This window comes from Phoenix dactylifera, chromosome 1, assembly GCF_009389715.1.
Source record: "Phoenix dactylifera cultivar Barhee BC4 chromosome 1, palm_55x_up_171113_PBpolish2nd_filt_p, whole genome shotgun sequence".
NCBI lineage: Eukaryota > Viridiplantae > Streptophyta > Magnoliopsida > Arecales > Arecaceae > Phoenix > Phoenix dactylifera.
In genome coordinates this window covers 35,443,175-35,466,184 of record NC_052392.1, presented here as the reverse complement: position 1 = coordinate 35,466,184, position 23,010 = coordinate 35,443,175, and the positions used below count along the sequence as shown (strand labels likewise).

General features: G+C 38.4%; 1 protein-coding gene across 2 annotated transcripts; it reads right to left on the bottom strand.

Annotated features, from left to right (window-relative positions):
* Positions 1–270: 270 nt before the first annotated feature.
* On the bottom strand, positions 271–19,416 carry LOC103704396 (auxin response factor 17-like). Of its 2 annotated transcripts, XR_005514533.1 has the most exons (4): positions 18,125–19,416; positions 12,857–13,596; positions 1,383–1,544; positions 271–1,209 (listed from the first exon to the last, which is right to left on the bottom strand). XR_005514533.1 is itself a non-coding variant. In XM_008787664.4 (3 exons), the coding sequence occupies exons 1-2, from the start codon at positions 19,172–19,174 to the stop codon at positions 12,898–12,900; spliced, it is 1,749 nt and encodes a 582-aa protein (XP_008785886.2). In that variant the 5' UTR covers positions 19,175–19,416; the 3' UTR covers positions 1,232–1,544; positions 12,857–12,897. The 2 variants fall into 2 exon arrangements, 1 of the variants encoding a protein (XP_008785886.2); XM_008787664.4 differs by lacking the exon at positions 271–1,209 and having other exon boundaries at positions 1,232–1,544.
* Between the last annotated feature and the right edge of the window lie 3,594 nt (positions 19,417–23,010).

Sequence of the window (23,010 nt, the reverse complement as noted above, 5' to 3'; positions counted from 1 at the left end):
GGAAATAACCTCATCAGGCAACTATCTCCAGGGACGTGATTATGTCATGCTCATCAAAACATTTGCAACACTAAATGCACCATTACACATAACTGGTTCAAACGCACAACGCAATGCATTCAACATAACGCATAATTGACCATGGAATCCATGTAAAGCAAGTAATACAGAGAAGAAAGTCAAATGTGCAACATTTGTTGCATTTATGCCCTTGGATCATGCCCTTTCCAAGACGACGAATGCAGTTGGCCGCATCTCTAAAAATACATAGTCCAAGCTAGCAGCAATTTATTGATGCAATTATGCGAACAAGGCAGATCAGGTTCGACAAAATCTTGACTGGCTCATACTGGATTTATGTAGTCTTCCCATGCCAGGTTTTTTGGGAACACTTCGGATCCAGGTCAATCCAACAATTGGAGACCACAGCCACTTCCACAGACATGAGACCAGTTTCCCGGCAACTTCCTTCTATCAACTACTGTATCAGTTTCACCCCATATTAGAAGAAAAAAAATTTTCACAGCTGCAGAAAATCGCAAGGCACGGCATTTCTTTTCTTGTGAAGCTGAAGCCCCAAAGATATATTCTACATGCTTGAGAGATGATTAGATAAGGGAAGGCCTGACATTAACTGAATTCAGTAATATCACAACCCAACCCAGCACAACTTCAAAGAGGTAACGTCAGGGTACCTAACTGCAGTATGGATCATCCAGCCGCTAAAGTTTGCATCAAAACTGTAGCATCAGTAACTAACGAGTCTAGGACAGCAGGAGAGATTAACACTAATGTTCTTGTTAATGCTGCAGATGAATGCAAATCCATTAAATATACATATATCATAAAGCTTCCCAAGTTGTGCAAGGAGTACAAGTACAGATACCAAACCATTCAAAGCAGGGTCGACCTTCATAATTTATATTTCCTCCCCTTTAATATAAATTTCCTTCCATCAGCATCACTCTTCTTTCCTCTGTGCTACCCACAAACCCTTGTTATCTTTTTCGCACCAGGCATACTCAAAACAGCGAAAACCTTTAGGATCAATGTGAATAGAAAAGACCATCAAAAGAAGGATAATTTTGGATATCTTTGAAATAGCATCTCTTCTCATTCTTTTTTCCTTCTTCTTCCTGACTTCCCTGAGAAAAGGAGGAAATGGAAGAGACTAGTCCCACCCAATCACAGCATCTCTTCTCATTCTTACTGCCATCAGTGGATGCAATCATGTCAAATTGTATGGGTAGATTTCTAAAACAACTACCGATATTAATCGGTAAAGTAAGCTCAAAAGGAAAAAATGATGTACCAAAACAGAAGAGTAAGACATCAGTGACAGTATGAACTAGACTAGCTTTAAAATGTCAAACAGCTAGTACCTCAACAACGACTCGGAAATTTCAGACAAGCGAGTTCAACAGTAACATGAAGAAGTCAACATAACAGTTGGAAACACACTAGGTTAACACACTGCTCAAGACAACGCATTAGGATGATTTAGTTGCAAGAGGCAACATTCATGTTGTCTTCAACAAGGACACCTGCAGTGGAAACAACAGCACAACATTCAGGTTGTAAACAAGCATATTATATCCTAATAAACAGCAGAAATGCTCACTTGAACTCATGCAAATTCTTATGTGAAGAAACAAAAAAGCCAGAAAGAATAAAACATCCCGCCATTTCTATCAGACTTATGAAGGCACTTCGATTATTCATGCATACGAATTCATGCCGTCCTCATACTAAATATTTCTTCTTAAAAAAAGAAAAAATAAAAAGAAACAAAGTAGAAAAAATGGCAGCACATATTTTGCCTTCTCAACACTAAGCACTGCTCATGTACTTAAATATTTCGAAAAAGTTCATGTTCTGGGGTGCATTGACTTGTAGTTTCAAAGGCACAGAAAGTTGTTTGGATATAAATCTTCTAACTCAAAATTCTGGTTAATAAATGCTTGCATTTATTTCATAGAACACATGGAAGACATTAGAAGCCCTATCGATTGATAATTTTTCTGAAGGCTTCGACTATATTCTAAGATCAACTTTTCTCCACCACAGTTATGACATATATATAGCATGGGGTTGCCTATAAACAAGCTGAACTTATGATAGAGGACAAAATTGGTATAATACTAAGCATACTTTGGCTATTACCCAATTCTAGTCCCAACAATATGCTGTCTTGGGAGGGGTTAACTAGGAACAAACCTAATCTCTCCCTCTCTTTCCCTCTCTCTATCTTTTCATTTTGGCTTTTCTTTTTCTTTTCTTTTTTTTTTTGCTCAAAGTGGCTGCTCTAGGATCAAGCCCGTGCCATTGCACTTGTTAGCCAAGCCTTTTACTAAGGTTTGCAATACTAGTTTTGGTATCCATACCGATACGATGTCGGTACAATATCCTTATGAGTCAAATAGCTATACTGATGCTCGATTTGTCCCCTGTACCAAGTATTGGTTCGGTATTAGTACGGTGCTTAGGGCAATACACCGGCATGGGGCACTTTGCCTTATATCATTGCACCAAGCAATGGCACCTGATTCAAGATATCATAAAACCTCCAAAATATCAAATGGTTACTACCCTTAATCCATGAAAACAAATCCCAGCTCAAAATAACATATATCATAAGGGATATTGGATAAATATATATAAAGAATCATTTATATTCCATATCAAACAACTATTTTCTTTTATTTTGCCCTCTCCAAAAATAAGCTATACACTTCTGCTAATTCAAAAGCAAGCATTGGAGATTATATAAAAAATTCTGCAGTTGAATCCATTCCTTGGGCAAATGAGAATAATAACCTTCCTCGCAAGCTTCTTGGACATTATCTTGCTTATAATCCATCAACAGTTTTCCTACCTCTCACACTTTGTAAGTGAACATTTATCTTATAAAATGCAAACCCTCAACATAATTAAAAGAAAGAACTTGGCCCAATTAGCAGCATCAATCATTTTAGGAAAGTGAAGCATGAAGCATCAAATTGAACACTAGAGTTGAAAAGATTCTGTTGATGCAGATTATCAATCACTATTCACTACACATTTTGTATCATTATTTTCCTGATTTTGGATTATTTACCTGAATTTAGCTTGTAATGTTGCTTGTGTTTAACCATTAAAGTAACAAATCATAAGACATTATAATTATAGAACAGGCAAAGATGGAAAAGTTTCGAACTAATTGATAACAAAGCATTAAGATAAAAGGCAAGTTACTGGCCAAATTCATGCAACAGACATCATAGACACAGATCCGGAAGAGTCCATATGAAAATCAATTTGGTTCAAGGATAAAACATACCTTCCACGAAACTTAAATAGCTTCATAAATTAAGTTTACACATACACTACAATTAAAAGACAGATTAACAGCATTCACCTTCTGGCATTTCTACTTGCAGTCATAAAAGATCCATCAGTAAGAAAATGAGTTCACTTCCTCAATAAGATCATCATGACCAACAAAGAACATGAGGACCAAAATATAGCAAAATGGACAAAAGAGGGTAGAAAACAAGGTAGCAAGAAAAAATAGGTATTGCCATCCTTTAAATTTCACACTTCAATAATGGCTAGTCCCATGTCTCATTAAAAAGTATCACATGCATCTTATTCTCAAACCTCAAACTATCTTAAAATTAAATCACATAAAAAAGATTTGCAACAATATTTTAGACATGCAAAATTGAGAACTTTAGCTACAGAACAAGGTGAAGGGCCAGAGTGGTGGGCCTCCTAAAAAATTTGAAAATAAGAACACTTAGGAAGCAGGTTTGCAAACAAATTTCCAAGGAGATTCCAGAGTGGGTATGCAATCCTAAATGGAAATTTCCTACTGCCAAGGGAGGAACATGTTCATGCCAAAACATAATAGAATCTCATGAAATCAAAATAAGGAAGAACTTGATTTTCATGACCATAACTAGGAGTGCAAATAAGCCGAGCAACTCATGAGATGCTTGAGCACGACTTAACTCGTATGTTACCAAGCTCCAGTCGAGCTAAGTAGTGAAGTACTCAGCTCGAAGGATTGCAGGCCTAATCGAGTATATTTATATTTTAATATTATATTTTACTTATAATATATATTACTAATTTAATATTTTAAAATATAATATTACATTATATTTTTTAAACCATATTTTTTTGATTATGACTAAGGCTTGAGTTCAAGCTCAAGTATAGCTCGGTTGATATTTGAGTTGATCTCGAGTATTGTTTTTTTTTTTAATCGAGTCAAGCTCGAGCTTCCATATTAAGATTTGATCGATCTCGAGTCGAGTTTTGAGCCCGAGTATTTTGAATCGAGTTGAGCTCGAGCCTCTAGCTACTCGACTCAACTTGGCTTGATTGCACCCCTAACCATATCTTCAACCCATCAATACTCTATCCAAACAAAATTGTCTCACAATTCATGCATCTTCTTCTTTTTCATTTTTCTTTTTCTTTTTTGGGAAGGAGGTTATGAGGGTCACTATGGTCCCCATTTGCACCATAATGCCCAATCCTATTATCTCCCATTTTTCTATATCCATTTTACGGTTCCTCTTGATTCACTCCATGTATTCAAAATTTGTCTTGCACACATAGAAACACATCCTAAAAAGTAGAGGGCAGCAACCACTAAGCCATGCCGCCTCAATGCCATTCATTCACGATAAGGATAATATCAACATAGATACATTTCTTAAGGACATGTTCAGATGCAGGAATTACTTATCTGTATTATAAGTTGTTATTAGAGAAGAATTTCTCTTAAGAAAGGGGATGAGAGAGGAAGAGTTGAAAGCAATTGGTGTGCAATTGGGAATGTACCATCTTGATTTTTCAAGATAATACAACCCACCCAAAATGGTGGTTTATCCAGTCCCCAAGAAACTAGGATATATCTTTCCTGCTGTCTTCTCTTCTCCCCTATTTTCCCACGTTTTTTGTTGTGTTGTCAATTCCATTCTTCCTTAAAACTATAAATTCCATTTGCAATAGATTATCCATGGATCGTGCATTCGAGCATCCAAACAGCCCTTAAATCTATTTTCGTATCTTTCGATCAAATCATCTTTGGTTTTTTCCTCCACATTCCTAACCTTCACGATAAATTCAAGCCCAATCTTACCAAGGCCACCTACAATCTGTCTTAAACATCCATATCAATGCAATATAGGTCAAAATTCAGTCAACATTTAGCAATTTACTTTTGTGATTTTTTTATTTGATTTGTTATATTGAATCTCATTAGTCTTTTATATAATTCTTTTGAGAGAAGGTCAGGATTTTCTAATCTCTAGAGATTTTCATACTTATTTTGGGGTTATTTTTGTGGTGAGTTTTGAAAACTTATTCCGCGAAGGGATATTATCTAAATATCCTACTTTATGGTATAGGATAGATCAGGAAAACTCAAAACTCATCCGGATTGTGACTCAAAAAGATTGCGATGGCCTTTCATGGGGAATCCTCTAGCATTACAAATTTTTCTATTTTAGTAAAGTATTTGGTTGTTCATTTTACCAGAAATGTGTAGGAAAATGTCTAGAAAAATCCTACTCATTTAATGAGTCATACTTGTAAGGTCATATGGCATCTTTAGCTATAAAAGGTACGGGTGCAACAAAGCTCAGGTTGGTTTCTGTTAGAACTACCTAGAAATGACCCAACCCTAGTGGTCATCGATTTTTGGAATTAGAATCAACCAATCAAGGTCAAAACCAACCAAACCCAATCCAAATAAGATTGTCCATGTCAATTTTTAGTCACCCAATTTTTTTTAAAAAAAATATAGCAAAAAGAAACTATTGATTTTATTCAAGAAAACACATCAAGGATAAAAGTCATATAAGTCCTTTATCTTGATATTGGAAAATATTGAATAATAATCTTTTTATTTGTTTTTATTGTTCAAAAATTGTAAAAAAAGGGAATATCAAGATTTTTCATTTTATGGGGAAAAAAAAAGATAACATAAAGATTGAACCTTTTTTTTGTAACTCCTCTTTCCAGATGTGATGAGGTTGAAAAATTACATATGGATTGGGTGAAGATGATGATACTGGTCATTTTGCAGTGTCATGAACTCACAACAAGATGATAGCAACCCTGATGAGCAACAAGTTAGGGCCAGGGTTCGAGACTTAGGGTTTGTTCTTTATGAGAGGAAGAAATGTAAGAGGGTTTTGGGGCTTCAAGTTGGAGATTAGAGAGGAAAAAAGAAAGTGGAAATGGAAGTGCCTAAGGAAGTGTCGAGTGGTGTATCATGGATCTGGCACCTTGATGGCGAAGCATGGAGTTAAGGACCGATCACTATTTGTGATGCTTTAGGCCACAAGGAATGCCATTAGTTTTGAGGAGAATCATTGATTAGGCGAGAATTTGTGGTAATATTGGGAGGATTGTAAAGTTTTGATGGAGGCTATGGTTTTTTTTGAGAAAGGGGAGACAACTCAGGTGGACAATTGGTAGGACTTTTACTGTCTTGTTGTTTATGATGACTGTCTTCTTGTTTATGAAGACTATGTAGTTATATAAGAAACAAGTCCCACCTTTTGTTTGGAGTAAAGTGAAGGAGAGTGCTCTAGCCCAAACTTGAAACAGATGTATATACCTACATTATAATGTAATATGTATGTATATATGTATGTATCACTTGTCTGAATTTGAACCAATTTGTATAAAATTTGAACCAGTTTGTATGATACATGTACACACAGACGTACATATGTACATACAAATGCACATATACACATATGTACATACAAGTGGAATAACTGGTAGGACTTCCACTGTCTTGTTGTTTATGAAGACTGTAGTTACATAAGAAACAAGCCCACCTTCTATTTGGAGGAAGGTGAAGGAGAGTGCTCTCGCCGCCTAAATTTGAAGTGAAGGAGAATGAACTCAACTAAATTTGAACCAGATATAAATAACTACATTCTAATGTAGTATGCATTTATATATGTATGCATCACTCATCTAAATTGGAACCAATTTGTATATTACCTATACAGACAGATACACACATACACACATAATACATACATACATTCATATATACAGGTGGAACGATTGGTAGGACTTCCACTATCTCGTTGGTTATGAAGACAATGTAGTTACAAAAGAAAAAAAAAGTCCCACCTTTTGTTTGAAGGAAAGTAGAGACTGCTCTCGCTGCCTAACCTTTTAGTAAAGGAGAATGTTCTCGCTAGGGCTGGAAATGGGCTCTGGTCCCAGGCCAATTGGGCTAGGCTGCTTTTAGTTCGGGCTACAGGCTAAGCCCGAAAGATTTCAGGCTAGGTTTGGGCTTAAATATAGAACTCATTTATTTTTCGGGCCAGGCTTGGATACATCACTAGCCTAGCTCGAGTCCGGCCCCTAAGCTCGAGCTCGAACAAGGCTCGAAACAGAGCCCGAATTCAGGTCCGAACAAGTCTCAAACCCTTCATCATCCTTCCTTAAATCTTTGGGCTCATAACTATTAAATATTGGTGTTTTCAAACTTCTATCGAATCTTCCGAAGGCATAATAGTTGGATGCAATTCGCAACATGTTAAAATGATTAGAATTCTAAATTATCAATGAGGAAACCATTTGTGATTCAATGAACCCCAGTTCACTCCACAAACTCGGGCTGGCCCAATCGGGTTTGGGTTGGGCTCGGGCCAAGGCTCAGGCTTGGGTTTTTAAAAAAAATTCGGGCCTAAGCCTAGCCCAAAGCCCGAAAAAATTTCAGGCTGGACTCAGGTAGGGGTGTGGCCCCATCCAGCCCAGCCCATTTCTAACTTTGGTTCTCGCCTAAATTTGAACCAAATGTATATAACTACATTCTAATTTAGTGTACACATGTATATATGTATCACTCGTCTAAATTTGAACCAATTTGTATAATACATACACATATACAGACATATAGACTCACACACAGACATGTATAAATTTAGTTTACATTCGGGTCACCCAGCTGTTCCAACCCCCAAACCTAGGCTCAAATTGGTCCAATTGGGTCTGTGAATGTTAGAAGGGAGACCAACCCAATCCTCGTACGAACGTGAACCAAACCAACCAAATAAGGGCATTTCAGTTTGCCTCTCTGATTGACCCAAACAAAAGTGCACAATAATAAAAGATGACAGGTGCAAAATGAATATTGATGATAGATATTGAATGGGTTGAATTTTTCCTCTCAAGTGAGCTATGTAAATGGAGAGATCTAAATATCAGCACTGCTTATAAATATCGAATGGATGGAACTTCTTTACCTCTCTATTGAGCAATGAAGTTCTCCACCTGTTTCTCTCTAGCCTCTATTCTTCTCTCATTTATCATTTCTTCACTTTTCTCCCTTCAATTACTCTCTTTTGCTGATTTTGCTATTTAAAAGGTAGAAAAATTCGACAAAACCAGGATTGCAAATTATCTACAATTAAAATATTAATAATTTTACAATTTGATACTATGTTAGGCTGCATTAATATACTATGTTAGGCTGATTATAGAATATTAAGAGCATTTGATACTAAAGATTTCTCCTATTTCTGTCAAGCCAATTATGATCTCTGTGTAGAATCAAGAGAAATTAATTTCTTTGGGATATAATTATGGCATTTTAATCCAAGGTTGGGAGTTTGGAATTCTTTTGAAAGAGATCAAAAGAACTTACTACGTGTGGTAAATAGAAAAGATCAAGTTTTGAGATGCTGTGATTTTTGTATGTCAAAATCTTGTGAGTAGGTGCTCCGAGAGGGAGACTATTAGAGATCTCAGGGATGATATGATGGATGTATATTTTAAAAGTTTGAGGCTTCAAGTAAGTTAATTTCGAGGACGAAATTTTTTTTTAAGGGGGAGAGTATGTAATACCCAGGAAAAAAAAAGGGGAGGAGGGAAAGGTGGATGGGCCGGCCCGAAAAGACCGGGCCCATCCACCTATTACAATCATGCCCTAGGCATGATCGTGGGAGGAGGCCGTTTGAGGGGTGGGGGCGGCGACGTTGGAGAGGGCTCGCTGGAGGGCTTTGAGCGCCGAGGAGAGGCGACCAAGAGCTGGCCGGCCGTGGAGAAAGCCGGAAAAGCCTTCCTCCTTCAAGAAGATCCCCACAAATCGGTGAAGAGATCTTGGACCCGTGCGTGTTTGCTCACGGATTTCCTCCTCCGATTTCTCGCCGGAAAGGTCGCCGGAACACCCATCGGACCGAGGTAAGCATGGCTCGCCCCTTTGCGCTGCATTTGCTAGATTTTTTTTGGGTCATGTGGGTGAGGTTTTGGCCGGTGAATCGTCGGAGAAGAGTCCGAAACAGGGGTATTCTTTCCGGAGCTTGCCGCCGTCGGCCGCCGGGTTGGCAGGATCTATGGTCTTGGGGGTTGAATCGGGACTGTGGGTTGGTTGAGAGGGATTTCTAGGGTTGTAGAGGGGATGGGAAGAGGTGGACCGAGATCTCCTTCCTTGTGATCCCACCTCCTTTCCTTCCCCTCGTTGGTTGGCCGCCGGCTGATCACCGTCGCCGGGGGTGCCGCAGTTGATGGCCATCACTGACCGGCCGTCGTCGTCGAGGATGGGCACCTTGGTGGTTGTGCCATCCTGATCCGAGAAGAGAGGGAGGGATCGGTCCCCCTATTTTGAGGAAGAGTTTTCTCTCTCCTCTCTTCTCTCTCCTAGGTTCTCTCTTGTTTATTAGTTCCTCTCCCTCTACTTGGATTATTTCTCTCTCTAGTTTCTCTCTCTAGATTGGAGTCTTCTCTCTCTAGTTTGATAGGAGGAGACCATTGTTTGTAAAGACTGCTGGATAGTCGTAGGTCAATGGAGGGTTTTGGGTTGTCAGATACTCCGGATAATTTTTAATATTGTCTTGGTTATATAGGAGAACAATCTGTTAACAGACGAAAGGACGCTGAGCAGGGTTCTGCATATCCGGATTTATAGATGGCCGTGAGGGCGGGTGATTAGTCTGTCTGAGTTAACAAAGGTAAGAATCCCTACATCTGATGCACTTTTATTTATGCATATATTGGATTTATCGTTGGATATATTTTATCAGTATGTTGCTATTAATTTTTGAGCTTGTATGACACTATGAGGTGTGCATTTTGTTTATTATGAAAGTATTGAAATAATTAAATTGGGAAAGAATAACATATTTTTGAGAATTTATGAAAATATGTGATGTGATGGAAATGTGATTAAACATGTAAAACTAGACATGTAAAATGGGTTGGACTAACCTTGTCATGAGATAGCCTCTACGAGCTTATGCGTAGGATAGCTGCCACGAGCTTATGCGTGGGATAGCCTCTACGAGCTTATGCGTAGGATAGCCTCCACGGGCTTACGCGTGGGATAGCTGCCACGAGCTTATGCGTGGGATTTGTGCAATCTTGGACTGGGCCATGAACTTGGTTAGTCCAAAGCCAGAAGTGAAAAACTTTGAAACTTGGGAATCAGAGTAATACGAAAATTGATCACATAATGTGAAAAAGGATTTATATGTATGAAATGGTTACATATATTTGCTGTTTGTTAAGCCTTTGAAATGATGAAATGATATTATTTTGATGTTTTGATCATTTTATTATTATTACTGTGTGTAGCTGTTGGGCTTCTTACTGGGCTGGAAAAGCTCATACTACACCTATTTTTTTTTTCAGAGGCACTGGATTTGTAGAGACTATTGGATGGGACGAGAAATAAGAACAGCATAGAGTCTGATTGCTGGATGGATAGAAGTTAATCTATCTTTTATTTATGGACATTTGAAATTATGTAATAAATCAGTACATTTTAGTTGGATTTGATTGAATTACATTAATCTTTGATTTTGGCATATATGTGAATATTGTACCTTTTAGGCCTTGCATGATCTTTAGGGTACTGCTCTAGGGCTCATGCGACCGGTCGCGTGCCGGACCCGGGAATTGGGTTCGGGGCGTGACAATAGCTTTACAAGATTCTTCATCCATCAAATTCTTCAAAAGTTGTCAAGAAGGTGATGATTGATGGTTATAAAAGATGCGGCAAGTTATAAAAGATAAAGGGCAGGAATTAGAGAGGGCTTTCGAAGCCCTCTCTCCCCCCTCCCTTGTCCTTGTTCCAGCCGGCCGCTCTCTCTCTCCTCCTCCTCTCTTCCTCTCTCTATCTTCCTCTCTTTTTCTCCCTCTCCTCTTCCACCAGTTTCAAGTCCGGAACTATCACGTTCTGCTGCTAGTACGGTTCGGTTCCAGTTTGGGACAGTTCCACGATGTTGCTATAGAATATTATATTATAATGTTATAATTATATTATATTATAGTATATTATACTAATATTATGATAATACTATGTTACTATCATTAGTATATCATGACAATCATATTTTGATAGCATAAAATTATTATTCCTATGATATTATATTATTATATTACAATATGATACTACTATAATATTATACTATCTGAAATAAGTAAATTAAGAATACTTTCCCATAACAGTTCTCAATAATACAAAGAGTTAAAAAATTGAAAGCACTATACAATGTTCTTTATTGCCATTTTCTCATACTAAAAATACTTTCTCAATTTGGTTACAAAATAGATGTTAAAGTTCTACAGCACTTCAAAAATATAGTTACCGAACAACAAACAACTTTTTGTTAAAAGCTCTACTAGCAAAAGCTCTACTATCAATAGCAATCCCAAATAGGACCTTAGTCTCAAAGACATTGTGCTTGTATCATAATAAAACATTAACGAAGCACCTCTTCTCTCAACTAAGTTAGTCCAAACCTATTAGGTGAGTCTCATCCACCACTATTATTTTATGGTAGATCCAAATGGATGGGTTAATCGTATTGTATTATTTTTTTGCCACCAATTTTTAACTGATTGGGCCATAAATATTGTTTATTTTTCCACTCGATTTGTATCTCTTGGCTATCATTCCATATTTGTTTTATTTTCACTCAATCTGCATCCTAGTCCCTATTATTGGCCTCTCAAGTACATTTAATCATCTCCAAACAATATACTCCATACTATATGCTACTAATATATGGTCCAAAGTAATAATAGTTAAATTCTTACCAGAGGTTGATTTAGTACTCCTCCATTTATATATATATATAGGGGAGGGAGCAGACCAATGCCCACCTCCCAATTGCATTACACTACAACTCTACAAAAGCATCATGACCAAGTTGACTTAGTAAGAAGATAAAAAAGGTCTTGACATTGTATGTTCATTAAATCAGTATGAGAAAATTTTAGCAATCAATGGGTAGGAAATTGTAGAACATTCAGAATACAGTATAGAGACGTCAAGTGGAAGTTTCAAAGAGGAAATTCAAATAGCAATGAAAACAAATCAAATTTAGAGACAGGCCTTGGGATGATCTTAGGTGACAGAGTATCCATTTAAGTTTTCATATCCTCGATACTTAAGATGATTACAGAAAAATGATGTTTGGTGAATAACAGTCATCAATATATGCAAGGGCATACATTGTCAAATTGTCATTTGAGCATGTTTGAAACAGAAAAAGTTACAAGGAATGTCGAATAGAATCAGAAGGCACCTTATCCTGCCGTAGCTTTATATTGAGATACAAAGCACTATCAAATCCTAATTTATATGGCCACATATTCCTTGCAGAGCATTAATCAACCTTAAAACTAGAACCCAGATACATATATAGCCTGGATAAGTACATAAGCATAAACAAAATACCGAATCTTGAGTTAAATAGTAAGACCAGATATTTCACATATAGGAACACCACTTTGACATTAAATTCAATGTGAACTATTACAAATTTGAGAAATTTGAAATAATTAAATTATATAAAAACAAACAAAAGCATGTTTCGCTGACTCATACCTGTAGAGGCTGCATGTGGTAAGATGCAGACATCATTTCTTTTACATAGAACATGCTTCCAAAGCAGAAACTCTTTGACGTTGCACATCAAGACCATCAAGCAACTGCTTATGTTGGTAGGAGAGAGAAAAATCATGCGGTAGGACTCCACCTGTGGTCTCTCTATACTCTTTATCTGCAGCAACATCAACAGGCTGCTCAGTCTGGATAATCTGACCAAACAACTGAAAAGATCCTCCCCTAGTCTTCCTAGTCGGATTGCAAGCCACAGTTTTGAGGAGATCTGTGCCACAGTCCAGGATACTTCCATTGCTCAGTGGGGATGAGCCCTCTGAAATTAACGTACTTCCAACATTCGAATTAGTGGATACATTATTTAACTTCTGTTGCATCTTAGCGCCATACAGATTCTCAGAGAGTGTTTGTTGGCCATTCAAGGGTATGAAATTGAATAAAGTGGGGACACAGATTTGATCATGCCTGGCTCCCTGCATGCCAGCAGGAAATGTATTGTTATTGATCAATGGGGATAGATTCCCCATGGATTTACTCTTAAAACCTGTTACTGGAAAGAGCATGCTGCCCTCTCCAACATCAGAAAAGTCTTGACTTTGTGGCCCCCTTAGTTTCTTCATGAGGGGATATGGAGTTTGTATCTGAGGAGGGGCTGAAACTAGCTCCACCTGCCAGGGATTTACACTTCTGACATTCTGCAAAACCTCTGGTTCATCCCAGGTAACCTAAGAGAAATATCAAGAATAAAGTTAGAATAAGCTTGAACTTTCCAGCCAAATTATACTGGCTTTTGACTTGTATCTTTTGAATGTGCCAAAGAGAAGTTGCAAGAGAACAAAGAAAAAGAGATTTTCATCGAATGATTTGGCCGAAAAATAGCAGACTATTTCCTGACATGCTTTCACATTTGACATGTAAAACGTGCAATCATTTTATTGATTTGATGTAATTAACTTTTGAGATGCCCATGTCGACAGACTAATAATGTATTACAGTAAGTTATGAACCTGGATCTGTCAAACTACTTCAAAGGTGCCACAAATGGTTTGCTAGAAAAATTATAGATAAAATCAATTGATGTAGGAAGAAATACCTTAAATAACAAGATACAAAATTTAAAATAATTGTTTCCCAGCTTTCAATATACCATCATATTACTGTTTCGGAATATAACCTCATAGAAGAAAGGCCAAAAAGCATGTCAGAATCTTTTTAAATTACCATGATGGAACCGCACCACCATCCATTCATAACTAAGAAAAGCTTTATGTGTCATAAAAAAAGGTTCGGCTTTGAGAAAAAAGAAAGAAAAAAAAAAAAGACAGTAGAAAGAAAGATCAAATTACTTAGCAGTTTCCACTGTTTAGTTCTTTTTTATGAATTTGATTGAAAAGAATCGTTCAAAATTATTTATATCTATGATATAATCATCTACTTAAATCATGTTCTGGACGGGGGGAAAAACTAAAGTGATTCAATTTCTATATGACAAAGGCCCCAGATGACACATTCTCTATATTACGGGCAACCAAGGATTTATTCTTAGAGGGGTTCTAGTAATCTGACCAAAGAGGTGTTGCACATCCAATTCGCTGGCAACGCTGTTACTGCAACAAAAATCTAGCCTGATGGTGTAATTAATGTTAATTTTGACTCTTGAAGGGGTATCAATTTAGAACTTTCAATGCCACCCATCCTTCCTACTACCAAAGAAGACCAAATTGCCAAAGACCAATCCAAACATGCCTGAACCCCTTTCCTCGGCCCCTTTTTTCAAACATCATCACCATCATCTCAGCTGCTTGGCACAAGTCCAGACATCACGATATTCAAAGTTAGAAATATTTCCAATTAGCTTTCTACATTATTCATATATAACACATTTCTTATAATTCTTATAAACTTTTTAGTATTTCAATCCAACAAGTTATATGAGTTGAAAGAAACTAAAAGATATCCCAAAGAATTTTTTTTCTTGAAAAGTAATGATGACAAGTGAGGTAGATACTGTCTAGTTTACAGAAGATATAGATGTAAAGACTAAAGAGGCATGTAAATATGAAGCATTGCCATATGAAAAAAGAAGGTAGGCATTGAGGGACAATTTGACAATACAGAGAGTGTACAACAACCAACCAGTATATAATGAACAAGCAACAAAGATAATTTAAATAAGATAAATAAAAAAAATAACAAAGTAAATGTATTTTGATGTTTCTTAACTATATATTGCAGCTAACATGTCTAGCTTTATAAAATTCAGCAAAACCTATCTGCAACATGTTACTAAATAGCAAATTGTAATGGCATGGTACAACAATTTCGCACCTGTACCAACCCTAGTTGAGATGCATAATGATGCAGGACTAGCTAAAGGTTTTGACAAGTTGCCAGTTGTATTTTCACAGATGCAACTAGCTCATATGACTATGGTTCCAAGCATAAATATTGTGTTCCTAACACCTTTGACTCAAAGTTGTCAAAGGCTCAAGACACACTAAGGCACCCACATCTCCTGAAGACTAGGCGTAAGGCCCAAAGGAAGGTGTAGAAGAAGCAAATGCACAGCAAAAGAAGCAGAGGCAGAAACAAGAAGAAGAAAGATAACTTCCAGTCCATCTCCCAAAAGAAAAAAGAAAAAAGGAGAAGAAAAAGACAGAGATGAAGAGGAGGAGAACCAGGGAGCTTACCAGATGGAAGAAGAAGAAAAACGTCTCTAGTTTTTTTCTTTTCCCTTATCTCTTTTGGCCATGTAAGCCCCAAGCCCTCGATCCAAATGATGGATGCTGGGACTAAATATAGAAATGACAAACTTTTCACACCTGGTTAAGAGGCAAGGAAAAGGCGTGCATTTTGAGCACCTAAGTGTAGTTGAAATCACCTATTCAAGGTCTAAAAATTTCCTAACTTACTATTTGTTTTTTTATTTTCATTCTTAGCTAGCAAGTCATGATTGAATTCACTAAATTCACTCAAATTCAGTTCACAGAGAACTAGCTGGGACAACTTCTGATACTAGCAAGATACCATGTATCATGACTGACTAAAATAATGTGTGGCATCAACAATTAAATCCTTTCTTTGTAATAACTACGTTTAGGGCCTGTTTGGCTAGGTCCAGCTGGATAGGCGAGGATTGGACTACTAGGGGAAAGGAGGGAGGGAGTGGGAGAGAAAGAGAGGGAGAACACAGGGGTTGTGGGGCCCGATCTCCAGCCGATTCTGGCATGAAGTTCCCAAACAGACCTTTAATCATGCAAAGTTCCTAAAGATAAAATTTCAAAATTCTTTTTTCTTAATTCTACATATAAAAAACAAAGAAGTACTATCCTTTATTTGGTAAATAAAACAACTAAAATCCTTTAAAGTATCCACTATGTTTAATCTTGATCATTTACTCCTATTATCCTACTCTTGGAATAAAAGAGTAAGAACATTTAAACTTATGGGCTCAAGGAACTAGATATGCCGTTCAATTAACAGGGTGACCATTTAAGTTGAGATTCAAAGTAAGAATAAAAGGGAAATAGTTTCTCAATTTCCTCTGAAGAAGCTAAAGTTTATGATTAATTCAAGGTGCAGATAGAAGAGATTTTGTTCTACAATACATCTTGCAAAGAGATCTCATGAGTGAAGAATTTGAAGAATATACCGCCTTAGTTGTGACCTTGCAAAGTTAAAACCTTCAAGACTTGGTAACAAGTGTGAGCTTAAAGATGCAATTAATTCTACACAATGTCTTTCTATCCTAACAAATGGGGTCCATTTTTGCGGCTTACCAGACTAAACAATATAGTTGCTTGGAGGAGATGAATGTTCATCAAGCTACCTATAATAAACTAATAATAAAGGGGGTCAAGGATGGAGGTTCACCAAGCTCTATGATAGATTTTATGAGAGCATTTCATTCTTATTTATTTCCCTTGTCATTTCCATACCTAAAGTTTCAGAAAGTTTTGCACTATCACATATACACCTTGGACAATCATTGGCGTTGTGCCAATTACATGTGATATAAGATGAAACAAGAGTTGTTAGTCAGTTCAATTCAAATCTCATATGGCATGGTGGTAAGTGGTAACCACAGGGAGTGAACTGATATGCTAAGAGAGGCTAGAAGTTTGAGAAAAGGATTTAGTCGCACGTATATACCAAGCCACATTATACGACGTAAGCACAGTATACAAGAGGTCTATCAATGTATATTACTTGCCAATGTTGCCAATTTGCAAAATATTATACTTTGCTAGATCGTGAGAGACACTGGTGTAGAATACCTTAGTTCATGTTCAAGAGAGTATATGCATAAGATCAAGCTAAGTATCAATGCTTGGAGTGGATGACTGACGTTTGGCTTGATTCTTTTTAATATTGGTTTTTTTTAATATTTTCTTTGTAGTAAAGAGGCAACAAGGAAACCCAAACACGCCCTATAAAATGCCCTTTTCCTGCTCTATTTTTTTATTACATCTCAAAAGTTATCAATATGAGGTTGTGCCTCAACTTTTAATAATATCACTCTGCTTTTGATATTCTTTTTAACCAATCAAATCAAAGATGAAAAAGGGTGGCATACTCAAAGAGCTCACATGAAATGGGGTATAGTTAAAGATGATCATTTGTCCAATCTTTCGATTTGAATCCGCACGTCAAATTGCGTAGTTGACTTACATGATCTACATCACATGAAGTCACAATGTGTCCCAACCAGGGGATATGAACTCACAAGACATTAGATTATTCTCCAAATGTATAAATTTGATTACTCAATCATGTAATGCCGGGATAAGTTGAAAAACGATGCCATGACATGACTATAATATGACCTCTCATTGATTTTATTATATCAGATTCAACAACTGAAGGTACGGCAAACAGTCTCTATCCTAGAACTCCAGGAATGAGTAAAACGAAAACAAAATGTGAGCACTTTACATTCTGATGCCATAGCAGCCATGCGTGGAACAACAAAATAAAAAATGCAATTATAATCTCCGAAGAAACATGCGGCAGTCACCATACCTTAAGAAACAATACCCAGAAAGACAAATAAAAAGGCAAAGCTACAGCAGAATCAAACAGTTCTAGCGCAATTCTTTATAAGCTAAGAATGGGGCATGGCGGCAAACTAAATTTATTTTTATAAATAATCAACCTCGTCAATGTCACCAAGCCAGATCAACAACAACAAGAGAACAAATAAAGCAAGACAAGCAAAAGATATGACAAGATAAGATGGAAATAAATAACTACCTGAAGCATACGCCATGGTGAACCGGGCCATGGGCCCACATCCTTGAGCGCAGCCGACGACACCGTCCCCTGAAACCAGGTCATCCTGGACATATCTTCCGTGTCCACGGACATCTTAACCCGCATTCCGGCAGTCCAATACACCCTCATCGCCGACTCTACAACCTCCTCGGCCACCACAAAGTCCGGCGACCCGGACCTCGGGTAGTAAAGGACCTCAAACGGGCAGTTCATCTCCGCCAATCGGACCGCGTCCACCACCGACGAAGCCGGAACCCGGCCCCTCACATTCCTCGAGAACCCTTCACCGCTGCCGAGGCTCTCTTCGAGTTTAACCCCCGCTCCTGCCGGGGGGCTATAGGGCAGATAGTCCAACGAGCCACAGGACCGGCCGTTGCGGCGTACACCGACGAAGAGCTCGCCGGCCTGGTTCTTGATGAACACGACCGAGTCCCCGGCGACGAGCTTCTTGCAGTTGACGAACTTGCTCCAGCCGGTGGTCAGCAGGTGCCGCCGCGGCGTGCCCCGGTAGATGTGCCGGAAATCCCACCGGGCCCCATGCACATCCCGAACCGAGATGGTCTGGACCGGCGGGTCCGCCTTGAAGTCCAGCCCCGGAAAAATCGAGTCCGCGCAGAACCTCGGCACCGAGAAGCCCCCGCCGTTGTTCGCGTCGCTCGGAGTCAGGATCTTCGCGAACGACACCACTCCCCCACCCCCGCCGCCGCCGCCGCCGCCGTCGACGATGTCCGCCGGGGGCGGCGCAGCCGCCGGCGGGAGAAAGCGGGGGTCGAGGTCGATCTGGGCGAAGACCTCGTCGGAATCGGGGTTGGCGAGAAAGCGGACGGCGGAGACCGAGCATAGGACGAAGGGGCGGCGGCAGGGGACGGCGGAGAAGTCCGGCGTGGAGGAGGACTGCTCGGCATGACCCTGGGGGAAATAGTACACGCGCGAACCGACGGAGGGGATTTTGGCAGCGGTTCCGGCGCAGGCCTTCCAGACATGTGGATCGACCAACCGGAGCTCCTTTGCAGCGGCCGCCTGCGCCATTAGGGCTAGGGTTCCTGCCGGGTTTCGGTGATCGCAGTGGTGCTAGGGTTTCCAATCGCGCGCCTCCGGCGGCGATCGGTAAGGGTATTTATAGTGCCAGGGAAGGATTTTTTTTTTTTTTTTTTTTTTTGGCCAGAGAGAGAGAAGCTTCGAAGAGTTCAGGGGAGGGATGGGGAGGTGACGGGAGAGTGGGACAGTGCCGTCTTGAGGTTGGGGGCCGGGCACGGAAAGAGGAGGGGTAAGTGCCCCTGGGGAAATTACAATTACCGGAGGGGGAGTGCCACTAGGGGATAGGAGGGGATGAGTTGGTTACAGGTTGTCTTCTATGTGACCGTTTTGCCCTTTGGGACCTCCCGTTCTGTCCCGCCTACGTGGCGTTCCGTTTTAAGAAAAAAAAAAAGAGAGAGAGAGAGAAGATAACGGGACCCAGAAGGACTAAATTCCTAATTCCTCGGTCTCTGTTTCGGTCCAACCTGACCCAGTGATTCAATTCACAAGTAACACATATCGTCCGGATGATTGGGACGGGCACGGCAACTAGACCACTTGTGTCCAAAATATTGAACTGTGAGGGTATTTTTTGTCATTTCAGTAAATATACACGGAACGATAGCTCTGCTAGGATGTATAAAAATTTCCACAGGAGCTAGATTGATGCCATTAGATCAGTGAACTCATCACGAAACCATCCTGTCGGATGACCTGGTAGAATTAGTTATATAGTTTGTTTTGTAGTTACCTTAATTTTTCACCAAATTTACAGAATTGATTTGATCTTAAAATTAATGGAAGAATTAGTTACATTGTTTGTTTTGATAAGGCTTTGAAACTCTAGAATTTAGATTGAATAGAAATTATTGGTGTTGTTACGAGCACTGATTTATTACATCATGATGTACTAGTTTTAAGTGTATTTTTTTGTTGCACTATTTCATTCTTTTTTTTTCTGTCTAATTTTGTTATAAATATTTTTGTTATGCTAAATTTATATTTTTTGCCAAGCAAAAAGAGAATTTGTTTAGATATATACAATTCTGAAAAGGATAAAACAAACTTCAACAACTACCACGAAACAAAAAAAATATGCTTGATTGGTGATGGGATGTAAAATATGCATGCACAAACTAAAATTTATGATAGAATTTATGAACCGGGACATATTGGATACCTAAAAAATTCTAAAATGCTAAATGACTATCAAGAGATGATGAGAAACATTGAAAACGAAATTTTATAATATTATCTACGTGCAACCATCTAATTTCTTTGATGACAAATTTTAGCCCACCTTGTTTGCAGACCTACGGAGGAATAAAACCCTACATAGAGACTCGACAATGAAAAAAGTCTTGAGAATACGTGGCTTAGTTTGACATCGATGGGATGACAACCTCCAAGATGCGGACATAATAAACTCACATGCTTGTCTTTATAGTTGTGAGAAGAAATTATACTCTACACCACATGCACTACGTCAGCAGTGCACTATAGAAATAATCCAAGTTTCATGATAAGTTGAGAGGGCAACAATCTGAGATGAGCTACATAAAGCTGGCGTGGTGCACTACTAACATGGGGCATATGGTGTAGAGTATAATTTCTCGGATATGAGTGGAGCAATATTTTTGCCCGACGTCCCTAGGCAAAGCCCGCTTGACTACCCTCAAGCATGGAGCATGGTAGTCATTGTTAGAGAAATTAATTAGTTGCGCGAGAGTCAAATTAGCTCAATGTAGTTTTGCTCAAGAGAGAGAATTACCTTGCTTTATTTTTCCATGTCTCTATGAATAAGGTTTTAAATATTAGGAATGGTGAGATACCAATACAATTATTGGTGTGTACCAGGATTCCTCGAATTAAAAATGAAAAGCAATTGATACAGTATTAGTATAGACCGCAGGTTACCGACCGATATACAGCGATCTTTTTTTCATGCCAAAGATGGTATTAGCATGATAATGATAAAAAAAGTGCTGGTATCATCCCGTTCGAATGATATTTGATTCCTTATTTACAAGCCTATTTAGATGACTAAGTATTCTTCATATGATTGGCTCTCAAGAGATACTAGCTGCAAAGAGGAAAGAATTTTTCTAACAGAGAGTGTCCTAGATCACAGAGTTTTGAGAGTTTCCATGACAAGAATTTTGCCATAAATGACATCGCAGATTGTGCTTTGGATTCCCGATACAATCCCATCTCTTCTGCCTCTCACGCCAGAGTTTGGGCTTATGCAAGAAAGCCCTTAATCATCCAAAGAGACCATAGAGGTATGAGAGAGAGTCCAATACCGACAAATAATATCAAATTTTGATAAAGATGGTTTAAACTATAAATTTAAAAAGCTGTTTGGCAACTCTAAAATATAGATTTAATAGACATTATTGGTGTTGTTACGAGCACTGCATCTATTACGTCATCCTAGTTTTAAGTGTAATTTTTGTCGTACTATTTCATTCTCTTTTTTCTGTTTAAGTTTGTTAGAATTTTTTATTGCAGGCTAAATTCATACGCTTTGTGAGAGGATTTGTTTAGATGTGCACAGTTCTAAAAACGATAAACATACCTCAACCGCCACAACTTTTATTGAAACGCTCACCGAGATTTATGAGAGAAGTTACAGGGAAATACTGGACACCAGAAAATTCTAAAATGCTAAACAACTATGAGGAAAATTCTTGAAAACGATACTACTAAGCCATACGGCAGAACAGCAAATTTAATATTATCTACATGGAACTATCTAATTTCTTTGATGAAAATTTCAGAGTAAAATCCTACATAGAGACAGGCATCAAAAAAGTCTCAACGATGGGATAGCAGCCCAAGATGCGGACCCCATGAACTCTCTAAACCTCCACATGCCTGTCCATACGGATGGAGAAATTATATGCTACACAAATAAACAATCCAAGTTCCGAGATGAGGTGAGAGGGTGACAATCCGAGACGAGCCATACGGAGCCCACAGAAATTCAATACTTGGCATAATGCACTACTAATATGGGACATATGGTGTAGGGTATAATTTTTTATAATTTTTTAAATATAAGTGAAGCAATAATTTTGCCTGACATTTTTCTACAGAATAAGATTGTCCTAGGCAAAGCCTCCAGTATAGGTATGGCATAAAGCATGGTGGTCATTGTTGAAGAAATAACTCGGCATGAGTCAAATTAGCTCAATGTAGTTTGGCTTAGGTTGCAATTGTTGGATACAGTTCAGGTGCAATTTGGACAAGCGCTACAATGTGATAATTCAATAGGCTACAGTTGAGAACAAGGAGACTAATCATTGTACTAGTTAAGTCGCATAGGTATCTCTCAAGTCTCAACTACCACACGAGAGAACCTCGCTGTCTCTATGGAGATACCAATACAGTTGGTGTACACCAGGATTCCTCGAATTAAAAATTAAAATCAACTGATACGGTGTTACTATAGACTGCAAAAAGTGCTGGTAACATCCCATTTGAATAATATTTGATTCCTTATTTACAAGCCTATTTAGATGACTACTGAAATTATTCAAAAAGTATTCTTCATATGATTGGCTCCCAAGAGATACTAGCTGCGAGGAGGAAAGAATTTTTCTAACTGAAAGAACCCTAAATCACAAAGTTTGTAGAGTTTCCATGACAACAAGGAGTTTTCATGACAACAAGAATGCCATAAATCACATTGAAGACGCTGCTCTGACCTCCGACACAATCTCATCTCTTCTGCCTCTCAAAACCTAAATACCTTAATCAAGATATCCGAAGAGACTATGAGATAGTCCCGTGCCAACAAATGATATCAAATTCAGCAAAGCAATGCATAAGATGTAAAACCCTTT

Excerpts from the sequence above, each read along its gene's own strand:
- LOC103704396 (XM_008787664.4), bottom strand. The coding sequence starts at position 19,174 with ATGGCGCAGGCGGCCGCTGCAAAGGAGCTCCGGTTGGTCGATCCACAT. Across the intron at positions 13,597-18,124 it reads CACCATGGCGTATGCTTCAG|GTTACCTGGGATGAACCAGA; the intron begins GTAGTTATTTAT and ends TATTTCTCTTAG.